Raw genomic sequence first — 24,893 nt, 5'->3', positions numbered from 1 at the left:
CAATCTTAATTTAACCCATTTCTATTAATCTGTGTATCTCCACGTGACTGTGGCTTACCGTCAAGGTTCCCTTTGGCATCTGTCTCTGGCAGGGCTACATGGCTTCTCCTGACTCTACCTTCTTTCTCCCAGCATTCAGTTTAGTTCCCCTCGCCCATACCTAGCTCTGTTCTGGCCCAAAGCAGTTTCTTTATTAATCAGTGGTAATCACTGAATACAGAGGGGAATCCCATATCATACATTGACCTCACTATGATTTATTTTCAGAATGCATTTAGCACACTTCATTTTTGTTGGAACTCAAAGTAGTCATGGTTCTATAATGTTTCAAAATGGCACTGACATTTTGCTTTATTAACTCATAGGGACTAATTTTTTTCCATGAACAAGTATAAATGTGAAATATCGATGCTTCTAGTTGGGTTCATAGAGATTAAGAATGGTTTTAGTCATTGTGATAGTGAGAAAAATGATGGAAAAGCTAAATGATAACATTGTGCATGAATGCAAGAAAGAACAGATACTAAGAGAAAAAGACATTAGCAAAGGTATTAGCAAAGGAGTATTTCCAGTGGCTACACATTAGAGATGCTCAAAGGTCATGATATACAGAAGTTCCTCATTCTTAGATTGAATAAAAGACAGGTTTACAGATGCAGGAAAAATGCAGGCTCACAAAATATAATTGATTGATATTAATGTCTTCACTTTTCATGCTTTAATTTGAAAAATTAACACTTAAGTCTTCACGCTTATTTGTATGTGTGTTTAAGGATAAACATATGTTTGAACATTTGTGAAGGGAAGCAAAACAATTATTATTGATCTACTACATGCAAAACAGTTAATAAATATATCATTGTGTAGGTAGTTTTACATATGTACTTAACATTGGCATACATGCCAAATCTCAGCTAGTTTTTTTAAAAACAATTCATTTTGCTTTTATGTTGAGTAGTTTTCTCTTTCTGACTCCAAAAATGTGAGGCATAACTTTTGAAATATAATCATGCAACCAACAATCAGTGACTTTTTTAAAAGATTAAAAATTTGATGGGTAATTAAATTCTAACTGGCATGTCCAACTGTCATCTACAACCAGGATATCTATGAGTGCAGCCCAACACAAATCATAAACCACTTAAAACATTATAGGGTTTGTTTGCAATTTCCTTTGTAACTCAGCTGCATAATTCTTGAGTGTGAACTTTATAGATGATAACATCATGTCACATCAAGCTGTCATACCTGTGTCTAGAATATAAAACTACAGGGTTTGTACAATAATATTGCTTTTTATGTGTCTGTTCTACAGTTTAAAAGCATCAAGAAATGTTTATTCTTAGAGTTGATAGATAAAATTAGATAGAATTCATGTGCTAGACATTTAGCCCAGAATGTGTATGTCATGTTCTATCCCGACAGACAACTTACACATTGCATTTATATTTAGGTCTTATTTAATAGCATTGCTTTAATGTGGATCGTGAATGTCCAAAAGGTTTGTTCCCTTGATGGTGCTACTGTGAGGTGGTGGAATGTGTAAGAGATGGCACACAGTGAGAGAGAGGTCTTTTGGTTACAGAGGTGTACCCTTGAATTGGAGGATGAGAGTCTGGCTATCTTGTTCTATATAGGAGGTGGATTGTTTTCTTCTCCCATGAGCTGTTTTCCCATAGGACTCTTCCCTACAGACCTCAAAGTAATGAGACAACTTGATCATTGACTGGAAACTAAAATAAAACCTACTTTACTTTCTAAAATTTTTCTTCTTGGTATTTGTCACAGCAGTACAAAGCTGACTAAAACACCACATTGTTTGAATCTTGGGTACACATGGTTTGTGTGGATCTGTCTTCGGTGCAACCGGCCATACTTCTCTGTGCGCTGCTTGCTGGCCTAAGGATTTATGCAAATTTACTCCTTTGCTCCTCACAGCAGCTTTATTTTATCCACACTTTACAGATGAAAAAAGTGAAGCATGATGAGTTTAATCAATTTATTCAAAGCGTCTTAGCTAATAAATATATGTACTGGGCTGCAGAGGCCAGCACCCAGACTTCTGAAGTCCTGTTCTTAGCCTCAGCTCCTCATTCTGCCCAAAGTAAAAGAAAAAAGTTTTGTTGCTCACTCCAGAAGCAGGTGTCAGTAAAGTCATGGAGCTCTGATTTACTCCTTTTAGATATTTATTTACACTGGACTGATATGTGAAGCAAGTGAAGGTTCACAAATGGGACCTGATCTCTGACTGTTTCATTCCAGCACTGGGTGCTGCAAGCTCATCTGGTTACTACCTTCATGCTCAGGTCCTCTGTGGGTGAGTCCTTCTTCACCTACGATTGTCCCCATTTTTAAGGGGCTTTTTGCATTGGTTAGTGGAATCATTTGAGACTGCTTCCACACACACAGTCCTAGGGGAACTAGCACAGTCACAGCTGGTGTGAGAATCTAGAAGTGGGATGCTGGCCACTGATAACATCAAGTCTACACTAAAAAGAGATGAGCAGATTGTGTGGTTTAATTGTATGCAATTCCCAGTGAAGCGGTGTTAATGTTGGAGCTTTAATTGGGCTCTTCCATTATTAACAGATAAATGCCATTATCATGGTAGTGCTTTACTTGCTCTGCGAGCAGGTTCCTTATAGAGGGATGAGTATAGTTCCTTTACTTTTCTCTCATTCTCAGCTTCCCCTGTCTTTCCACTGTCCACCACTGGATGATATGAGAAGCTTTTCTGCTGCCTGTTGTTTTAGTGGTAGTGAGCAGACCTGTTCTTACTTTGTAATACAACTTTGTATGTAGTCCAAGCCGGTCTCAAATTTGTGCCAATCTTCTTGCCTTAACCATCTGAGTAAAAGCATTAAAGGTGTGAAAAACAACACTCAAATAAAGGTCTGATTATTGTCACCTACCCTCTGGTACTGTGCTATAGCCATTTGAAAGGGATCCAGACACCCAAAACTTTGGGAATAGGATCTGGGCTAAGGACAATCCCAGTTCACGACAGAGACACCTGGGGATAGCTGCATATGACATTGAGTCATTGCAAAACACCAGTGCACTAATTTTATAGTTGGGGGTCACTACAACGTGAGGAGCTGAATTAAAGGGTTACAGTGTTAGGAAGGTTGAGAACCACTGCACTAGATGCTTAGCACATGGTTCTCATGTAGCTAACCTACTCGACCAACTACTTAGGAATCTGGAGAAAATTCCTAAGCATATTGTTATTTTCCACTTAAAATTCCCTTTTATTTTCTTCTTCTTGTATTGAGCTGTCTTCTTTGTCTTGTACACCAGACCTCAAGGACCTAAGACAGTTGGATCAGAGCAGTAGTTAGCAATTAGAGCTCTTCTTCCCTCACTGTTGGTCAGTGAAGGCTTAACTTCCAAAATCCCCCAAGGAAGCAATAGTGTAGCATGAGCAATCAAATCCCAGAGAGAGATATCCAGTTTCAACCTGAAAACCAGAAAAGCAAAGCAGTTAAACCACTAGAGAAGTCTTACCTTTACCAAGGCTAGGCATCCTCAGACTAAGAAGACTAAGCAGCCTAAGCAGCCTGAGCAGACTAAATCTCTCTCACCTCCCTTTCTATAATCCCTCTAGTGTTTGGATTAAAGGTGCACGACTCCCTATTAAGGGATTAAAGGTGTGAGTCATCATTTCCTCGACTTGCTTTTCCATTGATCTTGTGGAGTTCAGGGTAGCCTTGAAGTCACAAAGATCCTTCTGCCTTTCTGGCAAATTCTGGGAAAAGGTGTATACTACCACTGCCTGCTCTCTAGTGGCTTATCTTTGCCCTTCTGATCTTCAGACAAGCTTTATTTACTAAAACATAAATAAAATATAACTATACAACAGAAGCATACTCTCTACACTAGCACGTGCTGGCTATTTACATTATCTCATGTTTCTGTGACCTTTTATACTACACTGAAAAACACACACATAGTATGGTAACCTGTTATGTGTCTTATTGAAACCAGAAGATAGAATATTGTTTATCTTCAATTAAGAAAGTGGGACATTGGGTATTACCTCTTGTGTCCTTGAGGATAATCACAGTAGGAACACCATTGTACAAAGTCACACCTGGTCAAACAGCAATAACAGAAGCAATGTTCTGGGGAAATGTAATTAGAAACAAAATGTCCCTGCCCAGAAACTTCTCCAAAGGTGAAAGAAAAACAAAACAGTTTTATTTATGAATGAACATGAATTTAGAGTGTGCTATGAAACTCAAGTGATCTACTAAAAACAAGGTAAGAAATACCATTTTAATGTAGACAAGTGGGATTCACTGCATAAATGTTTTAAAGATAAATTATAATGAGTCTTCAAGTAAACAGACTTGACAGAATCTTTCATGACATATATCATGCAGAACATGCCAGATTCACCTGGGACTTGGGGTGGTATCTATTTTTAGCTGATGGCCTTTATCAAAGGAAAAATAAGCTTCCCCAATCTTTAATCAGAAGGTTGTTGTCCCTTTGCAGGGAAAAATTTGGGTAATAGGACCTGCCCAAGGGATATTTTTCCTTAGTGATGACATTTCAAAACTCTTTGGTTCTTGAGAAGAGTACTTCTCCAACAGGAAGTATACTAGGAAGTTCATTTATCTTTAAACAGATTTCCATAGTGTCCTAGTCAAACAGACAGAGCTTATATTATCTGAAACTTGTATGGAATTCAGTCTTAGATTGTTTATTTAAAATTATTTTTTTAAATTTCCTTCATGCACACAGCATATATCAACATATTCACTTGTCTTCCCATCTTTCAACTCCTTATGGTTTCTCCTCCTACGTTTGACTCCCAACTTCAAGTTTTCTATATTTTTATATAACTCGCTGAGTACAATTAGGACATTTACGTATATCTGTGAAAGCCCACAAATGCCTAAATTTTGCTCCCAGATGTCTGGGTCAGAGTAGAATTAGCTAGATCAAATCATTGTTCTTAATTCTTAACGTTTACTACTGACCTGAGCATGAGACTAATAAATTCTACCCTCTGTTTACTTTTATTTATAGTGTTATGGTATTCATTATCAATAAATTTGATAAATTAAAGAATCTCATTAGACTTTAAAAAAAAACAGTAGGTTTAGCCTTTTAACAGTTCATTCAGGTCCGAATTCTTTAATCCCTTCACAAATTGATGAAATGGGTGCCCACATAATCCAATTTTACTAGTTACATTTTAAATGTATTTACTAATCTAAAAGCCTATTTGTTAAAACTTCAAATTCCTTATTGCCTAGATAAATATGCCCTGTTACAAACAGATAAGTTCTTTTACAAATAGCACATGCACACACACATGAATGTATGTGTTCTTAAAAATAATGTAGTACAAACATAGTTGCAAAATAAGCTATCAGCATCAATAAAAATATCCTCAAATTTCACTTGTATTCGGAGACTTCAGAACCCTCATTAGTGGGCCTAAACTTACAAGAATTAAAATTAATGGCCTATAGACATGTTCTTAGCTTTTGCTAAAAAGATTCAAAGCAAAGCTTGTGAAGGAAAATGTTTCCTAGCCAACATCAGAAGGGCTTACTGACATCACAGAAAAAGAAAATGTTCAGAAGTACCCACATTAACTTACATATCATTTAAACAAAATAAAGTGTTATAAAGTCCCCAAAGTCAAATTTTCCATTCTTGGGGGAAAAGATCTTGCAGTTTGAATATGAAGTATCAAACCAAAAGGCTCACATTGAATATTTAGCTAGCTACACTGCTGGTGGCACTATTGAGGGGGATGGGATTAAGTTGGCACCTATTTCATCAATGTAAGTTATAGCTGAATGAGCTATTAGGAAGTTAGCCCTAGTTATAAGATACATGTACTAGTATCATGAATTATTTTCTATAAGGTATGTCACTAAGAAGTGAGTGAGGCTCGTGCAGTTCTGGACATTCTGTCTTATAATACACTTAATGTTTATAAAATGTAAAGCAAATATATAAGAGTAAGACATGTTTGGAAGGAAGATACATTCAGACTTAAAATTTTTCTCAGTGACTAACAATCAAAAACATTTGCCATTTATTTTGCCTCAATTATCATCTTAGTTATTTTTCTATTGCCATGGCAAAATACCATGACCAAGGTAGCTTATAAAAGAAAGCATTTAATGTGGTGCTCCTGGTTCCAAAGGGTTATCAATAACCATCACTTTGGGGGCCAGGGCAGCAGGCAGACGGGCATAGCACTGGAGCAATAGCTGAGAGCTTATATGTGGATATTACAATCATCAGGCAGAAAGAGAAGGGGAGGGAGGGAAAGAGAGAGAAGGAAGAGGAGGAGGAAAAGGAGAGAGAGAGAGAGAGAGAGAGAGAGAGAGAGAGAGAGAGAAAGAGAGAGAGAGAACGAGCTAACTGACGTGGGATTTCCTTCTGTATGCTGTGAGTACCATTGGTGAATAAAGAAACTGTCTTGGCCTGATGATAGGGCAGAACTTAGGTAGGTGGGGAAAACTGAAAGGAATGCTGGGAAAAGGAAGGTGGAGTCAGAGAGGCACCATGGAGCCCCTTTGGAGACAGATGCCAGAACTTTAGCTGGTAGGCCACAGCCAAGTGGTGATATACAGATTACTAGAAATGGGTTAAATTCATATGTGAGAGTTAGCCAATAAGAAGCTAGAGCTAATGGGCCAAGCAGTAATTTAATTAATACAGTTTCTGTGTGATTATTTCGTGGCTGGGCAGCCGGGACTAACTAACAGCTCTCCCCGTCCAACAGCTAACTGGTAATGGCATAGGTTTTTGAAACCTCAAAGTCTACTCTTAGTGACATACCTTCTCCAACAAGTCCCACCTTTTAATCCTTCTCAAACTGTCCCACCAATCGGGTACCAAGTATTCAAACATATGATCCTATATAGGCTATTCTCATTTAAACCACAAAAGGTACTGATTTAAATACCCTTCCCACACACCAGTCACTATAGATTAGAGGTTGGAGTCATGGCTCCTTAATTCTCTGAAAGCTGGGATTTCCTTCATGTGAAACAGGAAACCATTTATGAAATAAAAATTATAAAGCTAATTTATGCTGACAATTGGTCTCTGGAAACCTGGAGTGATGTTAGAATACCAGCATCTACTTGATGTATATTTCATTTTCTAATTTTGGCTTACTGTGTTCTGGTGGTCTATAATTTTACACATATCGATTACTTTTAACCTTCCCTAGAAAGGTGACTAGTTACAGGAGCAAGCAGTATCTGTGATACAGAAGTACTTTAAGGTGACATTTCAACATGACTAGAAATGGCTTATTTAGTTAATCCTTATTTGGATTGTGTGTATAAAATCTAACTGTGAGTGCATAGTTTGTGCAGTTAACATTGTATAGTGTTGAAAATACTTAAAATTTCGCTATATGTTTTATTTAAACATTAAAGGCATGCTTGGCATTGATTCTATGATCATTTTGTTACTTAATAAAAGAGATTAAGTATCCTATACAAACTCTTCAAGTGAAAGAAAGCAGAAGACAGGTCTAGGCTCCACATTTATCTCCAGTGACTGTGCTTTTAGTTTGATCCTATTTAATTTAAGATTAGAGATATTTTTATGTCTAATGTTGAGTTGAAATGTGGAATGACTGGATATTGCAGATTCTGTGAGCTCATACATACCTGCTTCATGTAAACTAACTGCATTAGTTACATTTCATCTGCCCTAAGATTAAGGTCTAACATTTGTGCTTCTCTTTTTCATGACCAATAGAAAAATACATTTGCTCGATTCTGGATGTGTGTCCTTCCTCACGTGTTCTGGTCCAGTTAGTTAGATTCTTTGGTTGTTGGTTTCTTTTTTTTTTAAACTTTTTATTGATTCTATGTGGATTTCATATCATGCATCCTGATCCCATTCATCTTCCTGTCCTTTTCTTTCTGCCCTTTGCTCTTGCAAGCTGCCCCACAAGATAAAATTTAAAAGGAAAACTAAAAACAAACACAACCAAACAAAACGCCCACAATGGTCCGTATGCAGCTCAATCCGGCCTCAAGCTTGCTTTGTAGCCCAGGCTGCACTGAAACTTTTGATAATCCTGCTGTCAGCTCCAAAATACTAGGATCAAAGGATTGGCCCAATGCACTTGGCTTATTATTTAGTTCTACATTATTTGGTGCCTTCACCCCCAACCCACCTGAATCTCTAACGAAGACAAACAGTGGGCACTGTCAACAGCTCTGCTCATCTAGCCCTGCTGGACAGAACAAGTGACATTTCTATCATGAGTCTTCTCTAAAGGTTAATAACTCAGTCATAAATACTTGGTCTTGCAGAAACTTACCCTGGAAGGCCACAGGGCTAGAGAAAAGTATTCATTTATAAATTTTACTGACTTGCTTGAAATTGTTTTAACTGTATTTATCCTTTGTGGAAGGAGGAAAAATAATGGCTTCATCATTCAAGAGAGTTTTGTCCTCCTATGAATCAATACAGCATTGGAATACAGGAAAAAAAAGTTATTAGAAAGGGACCACTGGGAACAGATAATAATTCTTTCTTTAGGAGAAGGACTTGAGGGCTGACATTATTCAACCACAGATCTATTAGCAGAACTTAAGGGGGAAAAGTGAATGTTATGAAGTATTGATTAACTCCCCAAAGCATCCTGAATGCTTTCTGTTTTTTAATCCACACAGGTCTTATGGAGGTCCATCCCTGCTCTACTCTGGCCATTCCCATAGCAGGTACATAAAGAAGGCAGGGAAGGGAGGTAGGACAGCGATGGCTTCAGGCCATGCTGGTCCAAGTGTGGCTGAAGCTGTGCTTCTCTATACACTCATTTCTGGAGGGGAAATGCTTGTTTGGTGCCTGATTTTAAAACATGGAGAGAGTTTCAAAGTAATAAAATTCAACTAAATCAGGTATAAAGTATTTATCTGTCACCCTCTGTGGTGCCCATTACCCAACACATTGAGAGACTCTAAGCGTTTAGACACTGAACAGAAGGACCTGGCATTATGGTCAGATTTACTAATAGAGGCTGGTCATGGGAAACATGCTTCAAGCTGAAGTATTTGAAACTAGGATTTATGGTTGAGAACTCTGATGAAAATAGTCTAAAGTCATACAATTGAACACAGCAAAACCATGATCTTAACTCTTACTGATTCTGAATCTACTTTAAAAAGGAGTTCCTCAAATTTTATCCTTTAAAAGTAAAGACTAAAATTTAATGATCATTCTGTTTTAAGCATATAGACTGATACATGCTTTCATAGATTTTCTGATTCAAAAACAACATATTATTTAGAAAATTTGGAAAAAAACAACAAAAATCAAGAAGAAAATATACTCTAAATCTGTATGTGTGTATACTCATGTGTGTGCGTACATGTTTGTGTCTGTGCAAGTGTACCTGTGTACATGTGCATGTGAAGACCAGAGGGCAGCATTAAGTGCTGTCCCTCGGAAATTCTTCATCTTGCTTTTGGAAACTGGACCTCATACTGACCTGCCCACTCAGTCCCAGGATCTGTTTATTTCTCTACTGAATATAGAGTGTGACACCACCAGAGACTTTCTATGGGGTCAGTAGTCAAGTCTTTGTGATAGTAAGGCAAACTGAGTCATCTTCTAGCTATTTAAAATTTAAATATGTATTTCCAAAGCTTAAATATATTTAAGGTGTTCAGTATTTGAAATATAGAGCCTGGATTACCATCACCAAATTACTTAGCACACACCTAATTTACCTGTATTATAATCTATAGCCCTTAACCTTTTCTTCACATAACAAAATCTTGTACCCTTGAGTGTGATTCCATTTTCACTACTTCCTGCTCTGTGCCAGAAATCAAAGATTTCAGCATTTTTAGATTTCACACATGCTTGGACTCAAAGTATTTGTCTCTATGTGTCTGCCTTATTTCACAGCACTCAACATATAGAAACAACCAACACGTCTATGACTGGTAGAATTAATACAGAGCGATGTAGCTTTCAGCAGTACAGAGAAAAGATGATGTCATCTGTGACACTGAGAAGAACCTTCTGATAATCTGTTAAATGACATAAACCAGACTCAGAAGGAGAACCACTGTATAGTTGCTCTCACTTAGTCTTATAACACAGATTAAACAAATTGAAAAGTTGAAAACATCTATTATTTGTCTTAGTTTCTTTTGAATAAAGCTGGTCTAGACTTTAGGTTTCTATCATGAGAAAAGGATTCAGTGAAACTATGACTTAGGAAGTATGGGATGTTCTGAAGAAATATGAGGTAGAATGAGTTGAAGCGATATTCTTCTCAGGTTGGCATTGATTTCCATACGGCAGTGGCAAATGTGCTGTCTCTGTAGACAGCAATAAAGACAATAGGTAAACCTCATTTCAGGTTCACCGCTGCCAACAACTAACAGTGATGGGGCTCATCTCACAAGATACTCTGTGAGTGGAAATGGGTGAGGGTGGCCGTGAGCGGGAGGTCACAGAGAAAAGTGGAGTAGTCTCTCACCTCAATCTAGTACTTCCAGAGGTGGGATTTCTCAAGTAGTAACTCATCATTCTTTCAAATATTTATTTATCACCTCGTTTGAGAGATGCAAAGATTCTGAGCAGAGAAAGATGATGCTAGAGGCCAATCAGCTAAAACAGTGATCAGTCAAGGGGAAAATTTAGAGTTCCAGACAACACCAAGTCAGAGTAACATGTTTAACTTCAATATCACTTATAAAATTCATTCAAATGTAGTATAAAGTATATTCTTAAAATTCTGGTAAACATTTAAGTTATATTTGCCTACATAGAGTATACATCAACATAAGATGCAGTTCTGTTAATATATTACTCCAGCATTGCATTTTTTTTCCTCTGCAAGGACTTTTTTGCATATGATAATGAAAGAGCATATGTGTTCGATGGGTGCTATTACCACTACTGCTCTTTCTTAAGACCTATTTTTGTTACTTTATGTATATATGCATATCTGTGTAATGTATGTATTGTGAGCATAAGTGCTTTTGGAAGCCAAAAGTTTCAGATTCTCAGGTGCTGCAATTGTGAGCCCCTGTGCAGGCACTGGGGACCAAGCATAGGTCCTCTGCAAAAGAAATAACCAGTGAGCCATTTTTCAGCTCCATATTTTTCTTGTTGTTGTTGAACTCAACTTAGTCAAGAAAGTAATAAAAACCTGTGATAGTCATAAGAATTAAGGAGACTCTCAAGGAAAAATGCCTTTCTCCCCTTACCCCATCCTATTGTTATTAAATTCTTTGAGTTTGATTTTTATCCTGTCATGATTACTGGATCCTTTCTTCATTTCCCCTCTTTTCTTTGGTGGCTTTAACTAAATTACTAATTCATGCCTTATTTTTTTTCTAGGTGGAGCCAATAAACATTTTATACTTCCCATTGTTGGAGGATCAGTTTCACTGTTGCTTGTTATCCTAATTATAATCACAATTATTTTTTATAGCAGGTGAGTAAAACACATTAGCCTGAGTCCTATTTGTCTAGAATAATTCTGATACTTTTGATTCACTATGAATGATCCAACAACTTATCAAGATGATTCAGGATTTGTGTGTGTGTGTGTGTGTGTGTGTGTGTGTGTATTTCTGTTCTTAAAAATGTAATGAGATGTAGGGGCAGTAATATTATAGACAAAAATTGTAATCATTCATGTAATTATTAGTAGAGTTGGTAGTGTGCCCTCTTATTCTAGCAAAATCCTTTGTTCCACCATCTTCCCTTTCTCCTCCTCCACCGGAATAGCTGCCAGCTGAGAAGGTTTTGTGTGAGGGACTCAAAGGGGCAACAGAGAGAGAAGAAGAAATGGGGAGAAGAGCTGTAATGTTTTATTCATTCATCAACTTTTTTTTTTTACTGAAATGTGGTAAATAAGAGGTAAGGAAGCTTACATATTAGCAAGATAAAAAATGGTTTGGTGGTTTCTGAGACAAGCCGTGTAGGGGTGCTAAATGAAGCGACTTAGCTAGGAGCTGGAAGGCCTTAGAGAGATGTTTAGGTTCCAATGAAGCTTCTTACTTTTTACTGTATTTCAGCATATAGGAAAGTTCTAAAATTATCTTAGTTGGCCCTTCCTTTCCCTTCTAGTTCTCCCATGAGCACTACTGATCTTCCTTGTATTTCTCATACTTAACTGTCTTGGATAACCTATACTATGTTTTAGCTGGAGTGTTCTCTGCCAAAGGGAGAAGGGCCCCAAAGTGAACATTCATATTTTGCATGTCTGTAAAAGCACAGGCACTTAATATGGTTGTTTTGATAAATGAATAAATAAAATTTTGTTCTTTTCTTGCTGATAACGTTAAAGCACACACACACACACACACACACACACACACGCACACACACACACACACACACACACACACACACACTGATTTGGTTCTCCAGTAGGTTTATATGTCCTGTCTCCAAATATTATCTCTGACCTCTACCTCTTTCACTGTCACCTAATTTTAATAACTCTTTCACCCTCCCACTTTGCTCTCTGACAAACTTTCTCCTTCTAACCTATTGATTTGTGCCTATTCCTTTGGAAAATAGGATTGGTGATGTCATTCTCCTGATTGACACTTGTATTATCTTCTCCCAGACACCGAATAATCTTAGAACCCATCAACCAAGTCACTGAAGGTGCCTTGCTTCTTGACATCACCCTCTTTATTTATATTTTCCACATTACTACTCCTCCTAGTGTGCTGATTAATTTTGTTAAATTTGGAACAATTATATATATTTTTAACATGTTCAACTCATTGTTCAGAAGATAATTTTGTTACAAAAATACAGTTTCTCTATTTTGTCCTCAGTCTTGTGCTTCTTTCAGCATGCAAGACACTTGTTCTCTTTCCCCATGCCAGAGATCTGTCCTCTTTTGATGTTCCTTCAAATAGATACGATGTCACTATCTGGAATCATCTTGTCCTCCTTATCTGCTGTTCCTCGAATCTTACTTTGTATTTTAATTCTTCTTGTGATTGTCATTGTTTCCTCCACATCTATGTATGATAACCATAATTTGAGAATTTTGTGATTTTTCATTTCTAGCTTTCAAATGTGTTTAGCACTAATATGTCTAGGTACTACAAGTACTTTGAGACACATGAAAATTTTCCTTTACCCCCATCATGGGTGATCTTAAGTGTTTTATAACCAAGTTGAAGTAAAGACACCCCCCCCACAAGCATACTGCTCCACTTTAGTTTATACAAACTTGCAAAGGGCAGAGACCACAGGAGGAGTAAGTAGGGACATGCAGCACAGCTGAGACAATGAGTGGCAGAAGGGACCTCTGGAGGGTCACAGGTGTTGGACATGATAGGTTTTGCTTCTTGAAAATGCATTACTTTTACCGGAACAACTAAATTGAACGAAAGAATGTATAACCTTCCCTGGTTAAATGTTATAAAAAGATTAGTAGGCTTGACTGCATAACAGTAGGTGAAAAACAGAAAAGAAAGGACGCTGTTTGTCCTACCTCGGCACAAGTCTGTTTTGGTTCTTACTTCAAATGGAAATGCTTTAAAAACTGACCCAAGGGTTGTAGCAATGACCCAGAGTCCCACATCTTGCTGTTTAGAATAATACTGCAGCTTCAGATGTGCTGAGTTGGGCAGGAGCCAAAGCAAATCCTGACTTTACTCTTGACATTTAGTCACCTGTGATTTTGATGTCTTTGGAAGCAAGTCTTCTGCTTCACGATGACAATAGTAAATGAGCATGACAGGGGAAATACAGAGTGCCACTTAGAATGAAATGAACCAAAGTTTATTCTTGAGTTGGACATCTGTCTTTGTAAGGCAATATATAACATTTAGTGAGAATAATGTTGCTTATTTGTACATTTGATAAAAATGTACAGATTATGTAATGTGTTGCTATACTGGAAACTCCTTTTTTCAGCATTGAAAAAAATTCACATACTGGGAAGTACCTTACGATTAGACAAACCAGGGCAATTGTTCAACACAAAACAGTCTTGGTATATGTACTAACTATATTATGAGGTAAGAGGACTTATTATGAGAGATATTGATCTCATGTGTAGCAAACAGCACAACACAAGTTACATAAAGAAAATTATTTAAATATTGGTAAACATAACCACACAGACACATGCACTCAGAGATACACATGTGTGTATAGACACACACAAACACAGAGACACTCAGACAACACACACAATCATTTCTTATGAATGACAGTTTAAATGGTCAGAGGCACAGATCCATCCAATAACAGTCATAGGACATATTTTCTTAAAATATAAATAAGAGTTGACTTACATAAGCTTAAGAAAATGTTAATTATACTTCATACATTTATACATAGAAGGAGTAAATAAATTGAAGACTAATTTCTAAAATAACAAAAGCCAAATAAACACACATAAAGAAGTAAGATTGTGCTGAGGTTGTAGGGCTACTTCCAAGGAATTCCAAGTATCCACTGTAGGCAACCAATAGCTATTACTGAGAAGCTTTTAGAAAGAATATCTTGCTTTCAAATTTTCTACAGAGGAGTTGAAATTGTGTCTTTAAACAAAACACCGAGAAAAAGAAAAAACAAAAATTTTCGTTTCTTGTGTTGAATCTGTTTCTGCTTCAGTTCAGTTAGAATTTTATTTGGAGAGAGATGACAAAGAGAGAGCCATGGTACCCATCACAGCTCTTTCCATAGTCTTGGCTGTGGATATTTCTACACATTCATTTGACATACCTTTTTTTGTTTCTCTTATATTTATTATTTTGAAATTTTGCACAGATCTTTGGTTTTCCTAGGTGAGTGCATTGCACACCGTGTCTCTGGATGGTCTGCTTGTCCAGGTGACTCAGAATGGGGAGCCTTTGAGTCAGGTGGGAGGACTGTGGCTTTAACTTCAGCACCACAGCGAACCAACCATGAGAAGATAGGCAAGACGCTATTTCCCCTCTAAGCACTCCCCTATTCTATTAGAGCTTTGATAAACTCTAGATAAAATAATGCACCCGATCGTTTATAAGACCCATGAGATTTTAAGAAGCTTAAGTCAATGATTATTGTCATCCAATAATGATGGTGTTGGCATTTTAAAGAAGATTTAATTGTAGAAAACCTCTAAGTCCAAAAGCTGTACTGTTTAAGTGCTGTATAGTGTTTTGTAAAACCACTGTGGTCAGTTATTGTTTTTCCCATCTATGAGCACGTTGGAAAAGGTAAGTGTGTTACTCTTTTCATTGCTGTGACAAATGCCTGAAAAAGCAGCCCTAAGGAAGAATAAATTTATTTTGACTCACAGTTTCAAAATCATGGAAGGAAGAGTTTTTAGTCATCCAGTCATGTTGTATCCAGTCAGGAAGCAAAGGGAAGTGATTCTCGGTGTATTTTCTTCTTGTTATTGAGCCTTTGGCACTACCAAAGGATGGTGATACAACATGAGTCTTCATTTTTCAGATAAAAATATCTGGAAACCAAAATCACACCAAAAATATATTTCCATGATGACTTTTAATCTTGCCAAGCTGACACTCAAACCATCAGAGTAGAGAGCGTAGATATAAAGCAATTATTTATAGCCACAACTATGTTTTCATGAGGTACACAGTGGCTGGGGACAGAGGAAGGAACTGAGCGGTAGGGATGACTAGTGTACAGTACCTTAATATTCTTTGCTAAATTTGTATTCTAGAAGGAGAAGGAGACAGGTGAGAACACCACTTAAAGAGCCCAGTGATAAACAGAGTAAGGTAAGTTGATTGTCATTACTCCTATTTGTTGAAAGATCTCCCATAAGAGCTTTTTTTTTTTTCAAATTTTCACTTGTCAATCTTATTGCTTATTTCCCTTTCAATGATCTTGAAATGACATTGCTTGCAATTCAAGTATCAACTAGCTGAGGAAATAGTTATCCTCTTATTGTTAACAACTCTGAAGCCAGGATTTTAAAATTTTTTTAGTGTTAAAATTACTACACACCCATATTTTTAGCTCTTGGAAAGGTGAGGCAGGAGGATTGTGAGGAAAAGGATAGAAATTACACTGATATAATTAGACTACACATTACCAAGATCTGCATTACGTGTGTTTCCATAACACATTGAACAAAATTGGTAGTTTAAAACAATAGACATCTATTCTTTCATGATTTTGAGGATTGAAACAAACAAACAAACAAAAAACAAAAAGTACAAGAAAGATGGCTATTTCTGAGGTAAAATTGGTCTTTTCTTCCAGCTTCTGGTAGCTTCCTGCAATTCTCCACAGTCATTGACTTGCAGATACACCTTTAAATCTCTCCTTTTGCTCACATGATGTCTTATTTGTGTTTGTCTGGATGTCCTTGGCTCTAATAAAGGTTCTGGTCATATTGGACTAAAGGCTGATGTTCCTTACTTCAGTTTAACACATTAACCTTATCTGCATAAATTTTGAGTGCGTGCATGTGCATATGAAGGCAAGCTTTTTTGCCAATATGTGTGGGGTGGCAGGTGGTTTATGATATCTTATATTTTCCTTTATATATCTCCATATTATTTTTTGAGAGAGTGTCTCATTGACTGAGAGCTTGCTACTTTTGCTAGATTGGCTGGCCATTGACTGAGATCTTGTCTTAAACTCCTAGTACTTGAGTTACTGGGATCTGTACCCAGCTGGGTGCTGGAAATCTGAATTCATATGCTAATGTTCGCCCACTAAGCACATTAGCCTCTAAGTCATCCTCCCATCTTTTTAGTGTTAACTTATCTGCAAAGATCTTTCTTTTAAAACATGTTAAATAATGAAGCTTCTGAAATGACATTTTAGAGTATAAATTTATTTAGTTTACATCCTTACTGCAGTTAGTGTCCCCTTCTTCCTCTCTTCTCAGTCCTTTCCCCCAACCCCTCCCTCTGTTCCCAATCCTCAATCCACTCCTCCTCCTTTTTAGTTTAGTGAAGGGCAGGTCTTCCATGAACATCAACATCAAGTTACATTAAGATTAGACATCTCCATTCTATTGAGGTTGGGCAAGGTGATCCAGTATAGAATCAACTAACCTGGGCTTATAGGGGCTCATGGAGACTGAACTGACAATCAGAGAGTTGACCAAGGTATTCTCCATTTATGTTATATTTGTGTAGTTTGGTCCTCTTTTGGGACTCCTAACAATGGGAACAGGGGCTATCTTTTATAGAGACATTTTTAAAGATGCATCTATTCAACTCAATATGGAACATAACATTTTATGTCATAAGGTTATTACGTGGGCTAAATTAAATTAAACTACATAAATGACTCAGAAGCATAGCACACACACACACACACACACACACACACAGGTATAATGCATGACTTTCATTAATAATATTATCTTTGAATTAATTTTTAATTATAAATGCTCAAATAGGTTATAAAGTTACTGAATTGTCAAGTGTGTTGCAGGATTGTAGCAAATTATAATTTTTTTCTTTCTTACTTTATTATGCTTCTGCCCCCTACTGTTTAATTCAAAGGATGGAAATTTCCTTAAGTGCATGCAGTTAAGGAAAAGAGGGGCTTTGTTTCATGTTCATTGTCTTCAATTTTAATTCAAATATCTCTATTTTAGTAGCAAACTATTATATTTTTAACTTTAACTATAAAACATTACTGGGGATTGAATGCTCATATGACTACTAAATCCACATATTGAAATCATCAAACCTCCAGTATGTGATAGTATTTGGAGGTAGGGCCTTGCAGAGGTGATTGGGTTATAAGGGTGGAACCTTCGTTAATGGTGTTAGTGTTTCTATAAGAAGAAATGGAAAGAGTTTAAAAAGCCAGACACCTTGGTTTCTTGTTTTTATCCAAGAAAAGATTTTGCACAGGAAGAAGGATGAAGACGATCTGTAATTCAAGCATCAAACCCTCAGTTGATATTTGACATTGGATTTTAAACACTTTAAAATTGTGAGAAGTAAATGTTTGCTGTTTAATTAAGCCACTTAGTCTATGCTATTTTGTTATAGCTGCCTGAACTAAGACATTTTCTCAAGTGCTATCCAAAATGACATCAATTTTTCTTCACTTTAATTATTTGCAGTCAAATTCTACATGCCTAAAAGGATAAGTACTAAAAAGTCCCTGGCAATCTGATATGTGTGCTGCAGACTTCTTAAAAATCTATCAACTTAATTTTCCTGTGTTATGAAGCATTGGTCTTTAAAATTTTTTCCCTGATTTACTCATGGTTTACTTCTTGGAATCAAGTTCAAAACAAAGATGTATTGTCTTAGTTCATACGCTAGCACAGCACAAAAGATGATGCTCCAATTCCAATGCTTAGATTCAGAATCCCTTCTCTGTGCTGAGTTATTTGTCCCATTAAGCCAATCCAAATGCCAATGTGTTGCTATGAATTTTGAGGGTAGAAAGAAAAAGGCTATAAATTATTTCTACTAGATATCTAATTGTTCTAGACTTCTGTTGGTAAAGGATTTGTGGACAGTTTCAGTAATCTTAAACTATTGAAATCTTAAAACTGTGAAAAATAAAGGTGTTAGATATATTTGATTCTTTTGAGTGCTTTACACAGTCCATAGCAATATCAAAGCTCCTTTCTTTTCCTTTTTCTTTCTTCATACATATGACAAAATCATTTCATTTTGAATTAATCATCAAACTGTTTCTCTGTGTGCATGTGTATTTAGTTGTTTACTTTTTTAATGCTAGGAAACTGTGTACTTTAACGTTTTTGTTTATTAAAGGGAATAAAGCTAGGTATGGGCTTCTGCCTCTCAAGTTGTTTGTTAGGAGTGTCCTTGAGGAACTTCAAACAGTACAATCTAGTGCTACTCTTCCTGATTACCCACCAGAACTTAATGATAAGATCCTATTATGAAGACACCACACACTTTACCCATGCTATATGAGAAAAATCAAGTTGACATTGACAAGAAGCTGTCTCCTCTTTGGATAGCTTTCATAGATAACACCAAAGGGGGCTACTTAGGCTGCTAGAGGGAAAAGTCATCAAAAATCTTGCATAGCACTGTGCATTAGTGGTACAAATGTTATTGATTAATCAACTACTCTCTGGTTGGATTTAAGACCTGCTCCATGGGAGGAAATGTATGCCTGGTACTGTAAATGTAAGACCCATGGTGGAGAGCCTATAGGCCCCATTCATGAACCTGATACTATGCATTTTCTAAATGGATGTAGTATGAATCTGCCCTCTAAATTCATATTTAAGTATCTGTAAACTAATGTTGCTCTCAGATATTACCACAAAAGTTTCTTTGTACAGTAGATAGTGGTTAACATAGAAACACAGCTTAATTTAAAGAGAAGCGAAGAGAATAAGTATCAGTGGAGTGCTTAACTATTCATGGTACACACACACACACACACACACACACACGCACACACACACACACTGAAGCCTGTTCTTCCCAATGCTTAGAGATCATCAGATTATCTAGAAAAGGAGTTAGAAAAATTATAAGAGTCAGATCCTGGGAAGGGAAGGACTGAATTAAAACACTCTCATCTGGACATATAATTACTGACCACACTAATGAATCCTCAGCAGCTGTGATTGTCTACCCAATATCCATGCAAGACGAAAAGAGTCAGCATTCCAACCTGGAGGGAAGGTGAATTCATAAGACCCAACCCGTAGATGAGAAGCTATTCACAGATGATGACTTCTATAGGATGGAGAGTCAGTTTTCTTTAAAGATGTGTTCTTTGATGGGTCAACCATGTTCCAGTGGATGACTCCACACCTTCTTGTATATGGGCAGAACAAATTGGAGTCAGTGGGTTATTAAAAAAATGGACATGAAGTTGGCAGGAGTGTACTGATGAGTCTGGTAGAAGTTAGGGGAAGGAACAGTGATAAACAAGACCTAAATATTGTATATGTATATTTAAAATAATCAAAATGAATAAAAATTTTTATTTAAGGAAAATTTTATTTATTCAGGTATACTTTAATCAGATATTACTCTGTACACACTATGGGAAAGTATACTAGACCCTGCAAAGGTAGAGGACAGCTTATCTTTGAAGAACTAATGAGAATGATATTAAAACTGATAATATGCCTTAAACTTATCTAGCATTTATTCCAGTCTTGTAAATTGAGAATATAATTTTTAGTTAAGTTTTGTATAATATGGGGAAAATTTATCAAATTATTTGTAATGGAAATTTAGCTAAGTATATTTGGAGGGTCTTATAGAATGCTTTCATTGGATGCTGAAATTTAATGAACCACTCAATGTTTTGCTATTTATTTTTTAGGTAGCTACCAACTGCAGAAGTCCCACATCTCCCATCCACTCTGTAGATGATGAGAAAGAGGACATTTATGTTAACTATCCAACCTTCTCTCGAAGACCAAAACCAAGATTCTAAACTGTTCTTCTGACCTGAACACATTAATGATGATGTCTATGGCATAGGTTTTTGGTCATTCTTTTTTCACCACCAATATCTACTTTGATAAAAATTGATTGGATCTATGTCATTTACTAGAACGAAGCTTTATCACCTATGAATATTTTTGATAGAGATGCATTAGAAAGTCCAGATATAATTAGCTTATATGTACAATACATGTTGCATATGTCCCATATGCAACATAACAGTCTAGAGAAGATGAATGCTACAAGGTGTTCTTGTTGTGTTTGAAATTAACGATGAGCAGAAGCTTCTCTCTGAATCCTTCCCACAGTGTTAGTTTCATTTACGTCCTACTGGTCCAATTCTCATGTTGCTTCCCTTGGATGCTCCCATGATGGTTGTCAGTGACACTTGGCAGAAGCTTTTCAGGTCAAATATAAGAAACAAAGTTGATTATTCACTTATTAGTAAGAAGAAAGTGATATCATAAAGGATGAAATAACTTAAATCAGTTATGGGTTCTCTTAAAAAACAAGGGCAGTGCTAAATCCTCACTTGGAAATTCCAAGTATTGTTAAAAAGAAGGATGAAAGGGACCTAGAAGTCATTTCTAACAAATATTGACTACACAGATGTTGCTCGTTAACCAGCTAACAGGTGAATATACTGCAACATCAACATCATTCAAAGGAGTACACATAAAGATGGTCAGGAATGCAATGGGTGCAAAATATCTCCCTTCTCTTTCTAGTTTCAAATAAATTCATCTCAAATTCTATAGAGAATTCTTGCCCTCTGCCAGGGCTAGTCTTCCATAAAATGAGATGTTCTAATAAGAAACAATGCTTTTGATAATGGTTTTCTACTTTTGAGAATAATTATAATATGTAAATTTGTGAATCAAAAAGCTTTTAAAAAATGAACACATGAAAAGAGATTGGTGACTGTAAGCAGCAGAATTCAGAAATGTAGGAACCCGAGACCAGTGAATTTGGAGAATGTGAGGGAAGAGGAAAAGGTGTCACAGAATAGTAATATGTGAAAGAAGACTTGTGCTTCAGAGTTTGAACTAGTTCACCTCTACCAACATTGCTGTCTTTGAGAGAATGCGCCTGGTTTTGTTACATATTTATGAAGGTAAATAAAACTATAGTTATCTCCAAACTGTGGTGGTCATTACCAAATAAAATGGCGTTTAGTATTTGAAAGACCCATTTCTCATCTCTAAAGAAATTTAAAGGATCATTATCTTTAAATCTTCATTGTAGAAAGCTTCCTTTAAGTTTCTGGTTTATATATTTTGTTATAAACTTAGTGAAACAAATCTAGATGCTAATGCTGTTACAATGACTCTAAACTGTAATTCATAGTTTAAAGCTAATTAGTGGATATTTCATATTTTTATCCTTAAGTACTATACATGATTAATTGGCCAATTATTTTTCAAACTACAGAAATTCAGAGGGAAATAAAAGAAAATGACCATTTCTTATTTGTGCCTATGTATTTACTCAGGAATGGTTAGCTCAGATGCTAATTGTTCATTTGAAGATTTTCATGTCTCCTTTTGTGAACTGTTTCCATAAATATGTCAGTGTACCAAAGTTGGAAAACAATTAACAGAAAACAATCAGCATTTGAAACCACCAGAGGTTATATGGCTGTACAGATTAGATTGATGGTGAAACAACTTAGTACTGTTCATAAAATAACTAGTTATTTTCTGTAAATGTTATACACAATCAAAATACTGATTTCTAGACTATTTGGGAGCCCAGTTTTGCAATGTCTAAGTAAGGGAGAGGAAATGCTTTTATAATTGCACTATAGGGAGATATAAATAGGTACCTAGTGGTCAGTGATTTGTATGAAGAGTCACTTAAGTAGCAAGAGAGCCTCAAGAATGTTGGGCATTTTCTCTGTTGCTATGGGAATTCACATGCTTTTTTGAAAAAAATTACTCTCTCTCAAAATATATTTAATATGCCTAGCCTTCCTTTCTATATGTAGTTCCCTTGCAAAATTTTGTAGGCGGAACTTTCTGTCCTGCCCAGTCCCACAACTGTTTAGTCCCAAAGAAACACACAGAGGCTTATATTAATTATAAACTGTTTGACCTATTAGCTCACACCTTGATTAATTAACACTTACAACTTTAACAACTTAAATTAACACCCCCCTTTTTTGTTTTTCGAGACAGTATTTCTCTGCAGTTTTGGAGCAGAGAACCTGGAACTCTCTCTTGTAAACCAGGCTGGCCTCAAATTCACAGAGAACCAGCTACCTCTGCCTCCTGAGTAGTGGGATTAAAGGTGTGTGCCACCACTGCCTGGCTAACCCATATTCTTGTCTATGTTTAGTTACGTGGCTTTTCTCAGAGAGGCATTCTCATCTTACTTCTTCTGCATCTGGGTGGCAACTGTCTCTCTCTTTTCTTGTCCCAGAATTTTCCTAGTCTGGTTGCCCCACCTATACTTCCTGCCTGACTACTGGTCAACCAGCGTTTTAATAAACCAATGTGAGTGGCAAATCTTTACAGTGTATAAGAGCATTATCCTACAGCATAATTTAGTATTTATCAGGAATACTTTCTACCGCCTCCAAACTCCCCATAGCTCTGTTATGTTAAAGAGATGATGTTCATTGTCTCTCTGGACATTTTTTACCCAAGAGAGCACTTTAACTGTAATCTTTGTATCCTACACAATTCACCAGATTTCTAGAATGTGAGCCCTCCAATACTTTTTGTGCATATTGTTCTGACTGGTAGAAGGGTGATTAAAAAAAAGAAAGATAAAGGTCACCGATGAAATACAATTTTGTTTTTGTTTATTTTTTTTTAATTTGGTGCTACTTTGGAGGTCAGATGCTTTCTGGAGTTGTTTTATGTATATAATGTATACCAATATATAATACAACATCAAGTGAAATATACATGTTTATATTAAATGCTGTTATTCTAATATCTACATTAAAGTAAACAGTGAAAGGAACTTAGTTTTGATTAGGGATAGAACACTTCCTTAGGCACTTACAATAACTATGTATTCAATATGTTGATATTAGACTGATGTTGAACTTTATTTAAATGCCTTCATGTTAATGTTAAGAAAATAGAATATAAATCTCTTTCTTTCCTCTTTTATTCTTTTCCATTTTTCTATTATTGAGGACTGAACTTGGGGCTTTTAAATGTCAGAGAAGTGCTTTATCACTGAGCTATAACTCCAAAATATAAATTTAAAATTATTGTTAAGATATTATATATTAAATATCAATTTAAAAAAATAAAGCAAAAAGCTAGGAGGTTTATTTTTTATTTTAAACATGCAATTTTTATTAGTTTCCTTACAGAACTCTATTAAATAAAAATAATACCCTTATTACAATAATTTTATGAATTAGAAAAGTCCACATTATAGTTAGAGATCAATTTGCATAGTTTATATTTTCTATGTTTAAAGAACTAACAGTGTTGTATGGTGCTGTTAGAAAATAACTTATTTGGGGCTATTAATAACTGTCTGATCCTGATTTGTTGCTTATTGTCCTTGCTATAATTTTATGTTCTGTTACTATCCTATTTAGAACATTTTCAGTTTTACTTTCCATTATCTAAGACTATGAATTTTTAGCCATAAAACAATTCTTTCCCTTGATGAACTGTAATCAATTGTTCTGAATGAATAAAATGTAGTTCTCAATGATCACTAGTTTTCATTTGCTACCAATGAACTTGAAGAGCAATGAACTGAAAGAAATAAACATGTACAGAAAATGCAGAACAAATTTTAATCATGGAAACTTTGTAACTTTTATCTCAAAGCAATATTTTGTATATTTTACAAATATGTGTAATTCAAAGAGCTATGTAAGAATTTTCTTTCTTTTCTTTTCCTTTTTTTTTGTTTTCTCTTAAGGGGCCAGAAATGTATTTTATACCATGGTGGCACTTGTCCCAGCACTCAGGAGGCAGAGGCAGGTAGTTCTCTGTGAGTTCAAGACCAGCCTGGTCTACAGAAAGAATTCCAGGATAGCTAAGGCTACACTGAGAAACTCTATCTTGAAACACTAAAAATAACAAGAAATGCATTTTATTCACTTAATACCAATCATTTGATTTGAAAAAAGAAGTATTTGTGTGGGTACGGTCATCTTATAGGAATGGAAGGTATGGTTGTTAAAGGAATTTTACATCTGTTGACTACCATTCTAGGGCTGATTTCCAAAATATATACAGAACTCAAAACTCTAGAAATCAACAAACCAAATAGTCCAATTAAAAACGGGATACATATCTCAACAGAGAATTCTCAGCAGAAAATCTCAATTGGCTAAGAAAAACTTAAGGGTATGCATAATATCCTTAGTCATTGGGAAATGAAAATCTAAACAACTCTGAGATTCCATCTTACACTTGTCAGAATGATTAAGATCAAAAATAAGTATCAGTTCGTGCTGGAGAGGATGTGGAACAAGGGGAGCGCTCTTCCATGCTGATGAGAATGTAAACTTTTACAACCATTTTGGAAGTC

General features: G+C 36.0%; 1 protein-coding gene across 7 annotated transcripts in view; it reads left to right on the top strand.

Moving 5' to 3' along the window:
- Cd226 (CD226 molecule) overlaps nt 1-24,062 on the top strand; it is a 102,975-nt gene extending 78,913 nt beyond the window's left edge. For 6 of the 7 annotated variants that reach the window (XM_048419446.3, XM_048419448.3, XM_048419445.3 and 3 more), the window contains 4 exons: nt 8,676-8,723; nt 11,359-11,455; nt 15,674-15,731; nt 20,257-24,062. In XM_048419446.3, the coding sequence (XP_048275403.3) occupies nt 8,676-8,723; nt 11,359-11,455; nt 15,674-15,731; nt 20,257-20,370 (317 nt within the window). In that variant the 3' untranslated portion in view covers nt 20,371-24,062. The remainder of the gene's footprint in view (nt 1-8,675; nt 8,724-11,358; nt 11,456-15,673; nt 15,732-20,256) is intronic. The other variant, XM_085676338.2, reaches the window with a different exon arrangement.
- Nucleotides 24,063-24,893: the final 831 nt, after the last annotated feature.

Source organism: Myodes glareolus, chromosome 13, assembly GCF_982192425.1.
Source record: "Myodes glareolus chromosome 13, mMyoGla1.1, whole genome shotgun sequence".
Classification (NCBI taxonomy): Eukaryota; Metazoa; Chordata; class Mammalia; order Rodentia; family Cricetidae; genus Myodes; species Myodes glareolus.
This window is presented reverse-complemented; position numbering and strand designations above follow the sequence as displayed.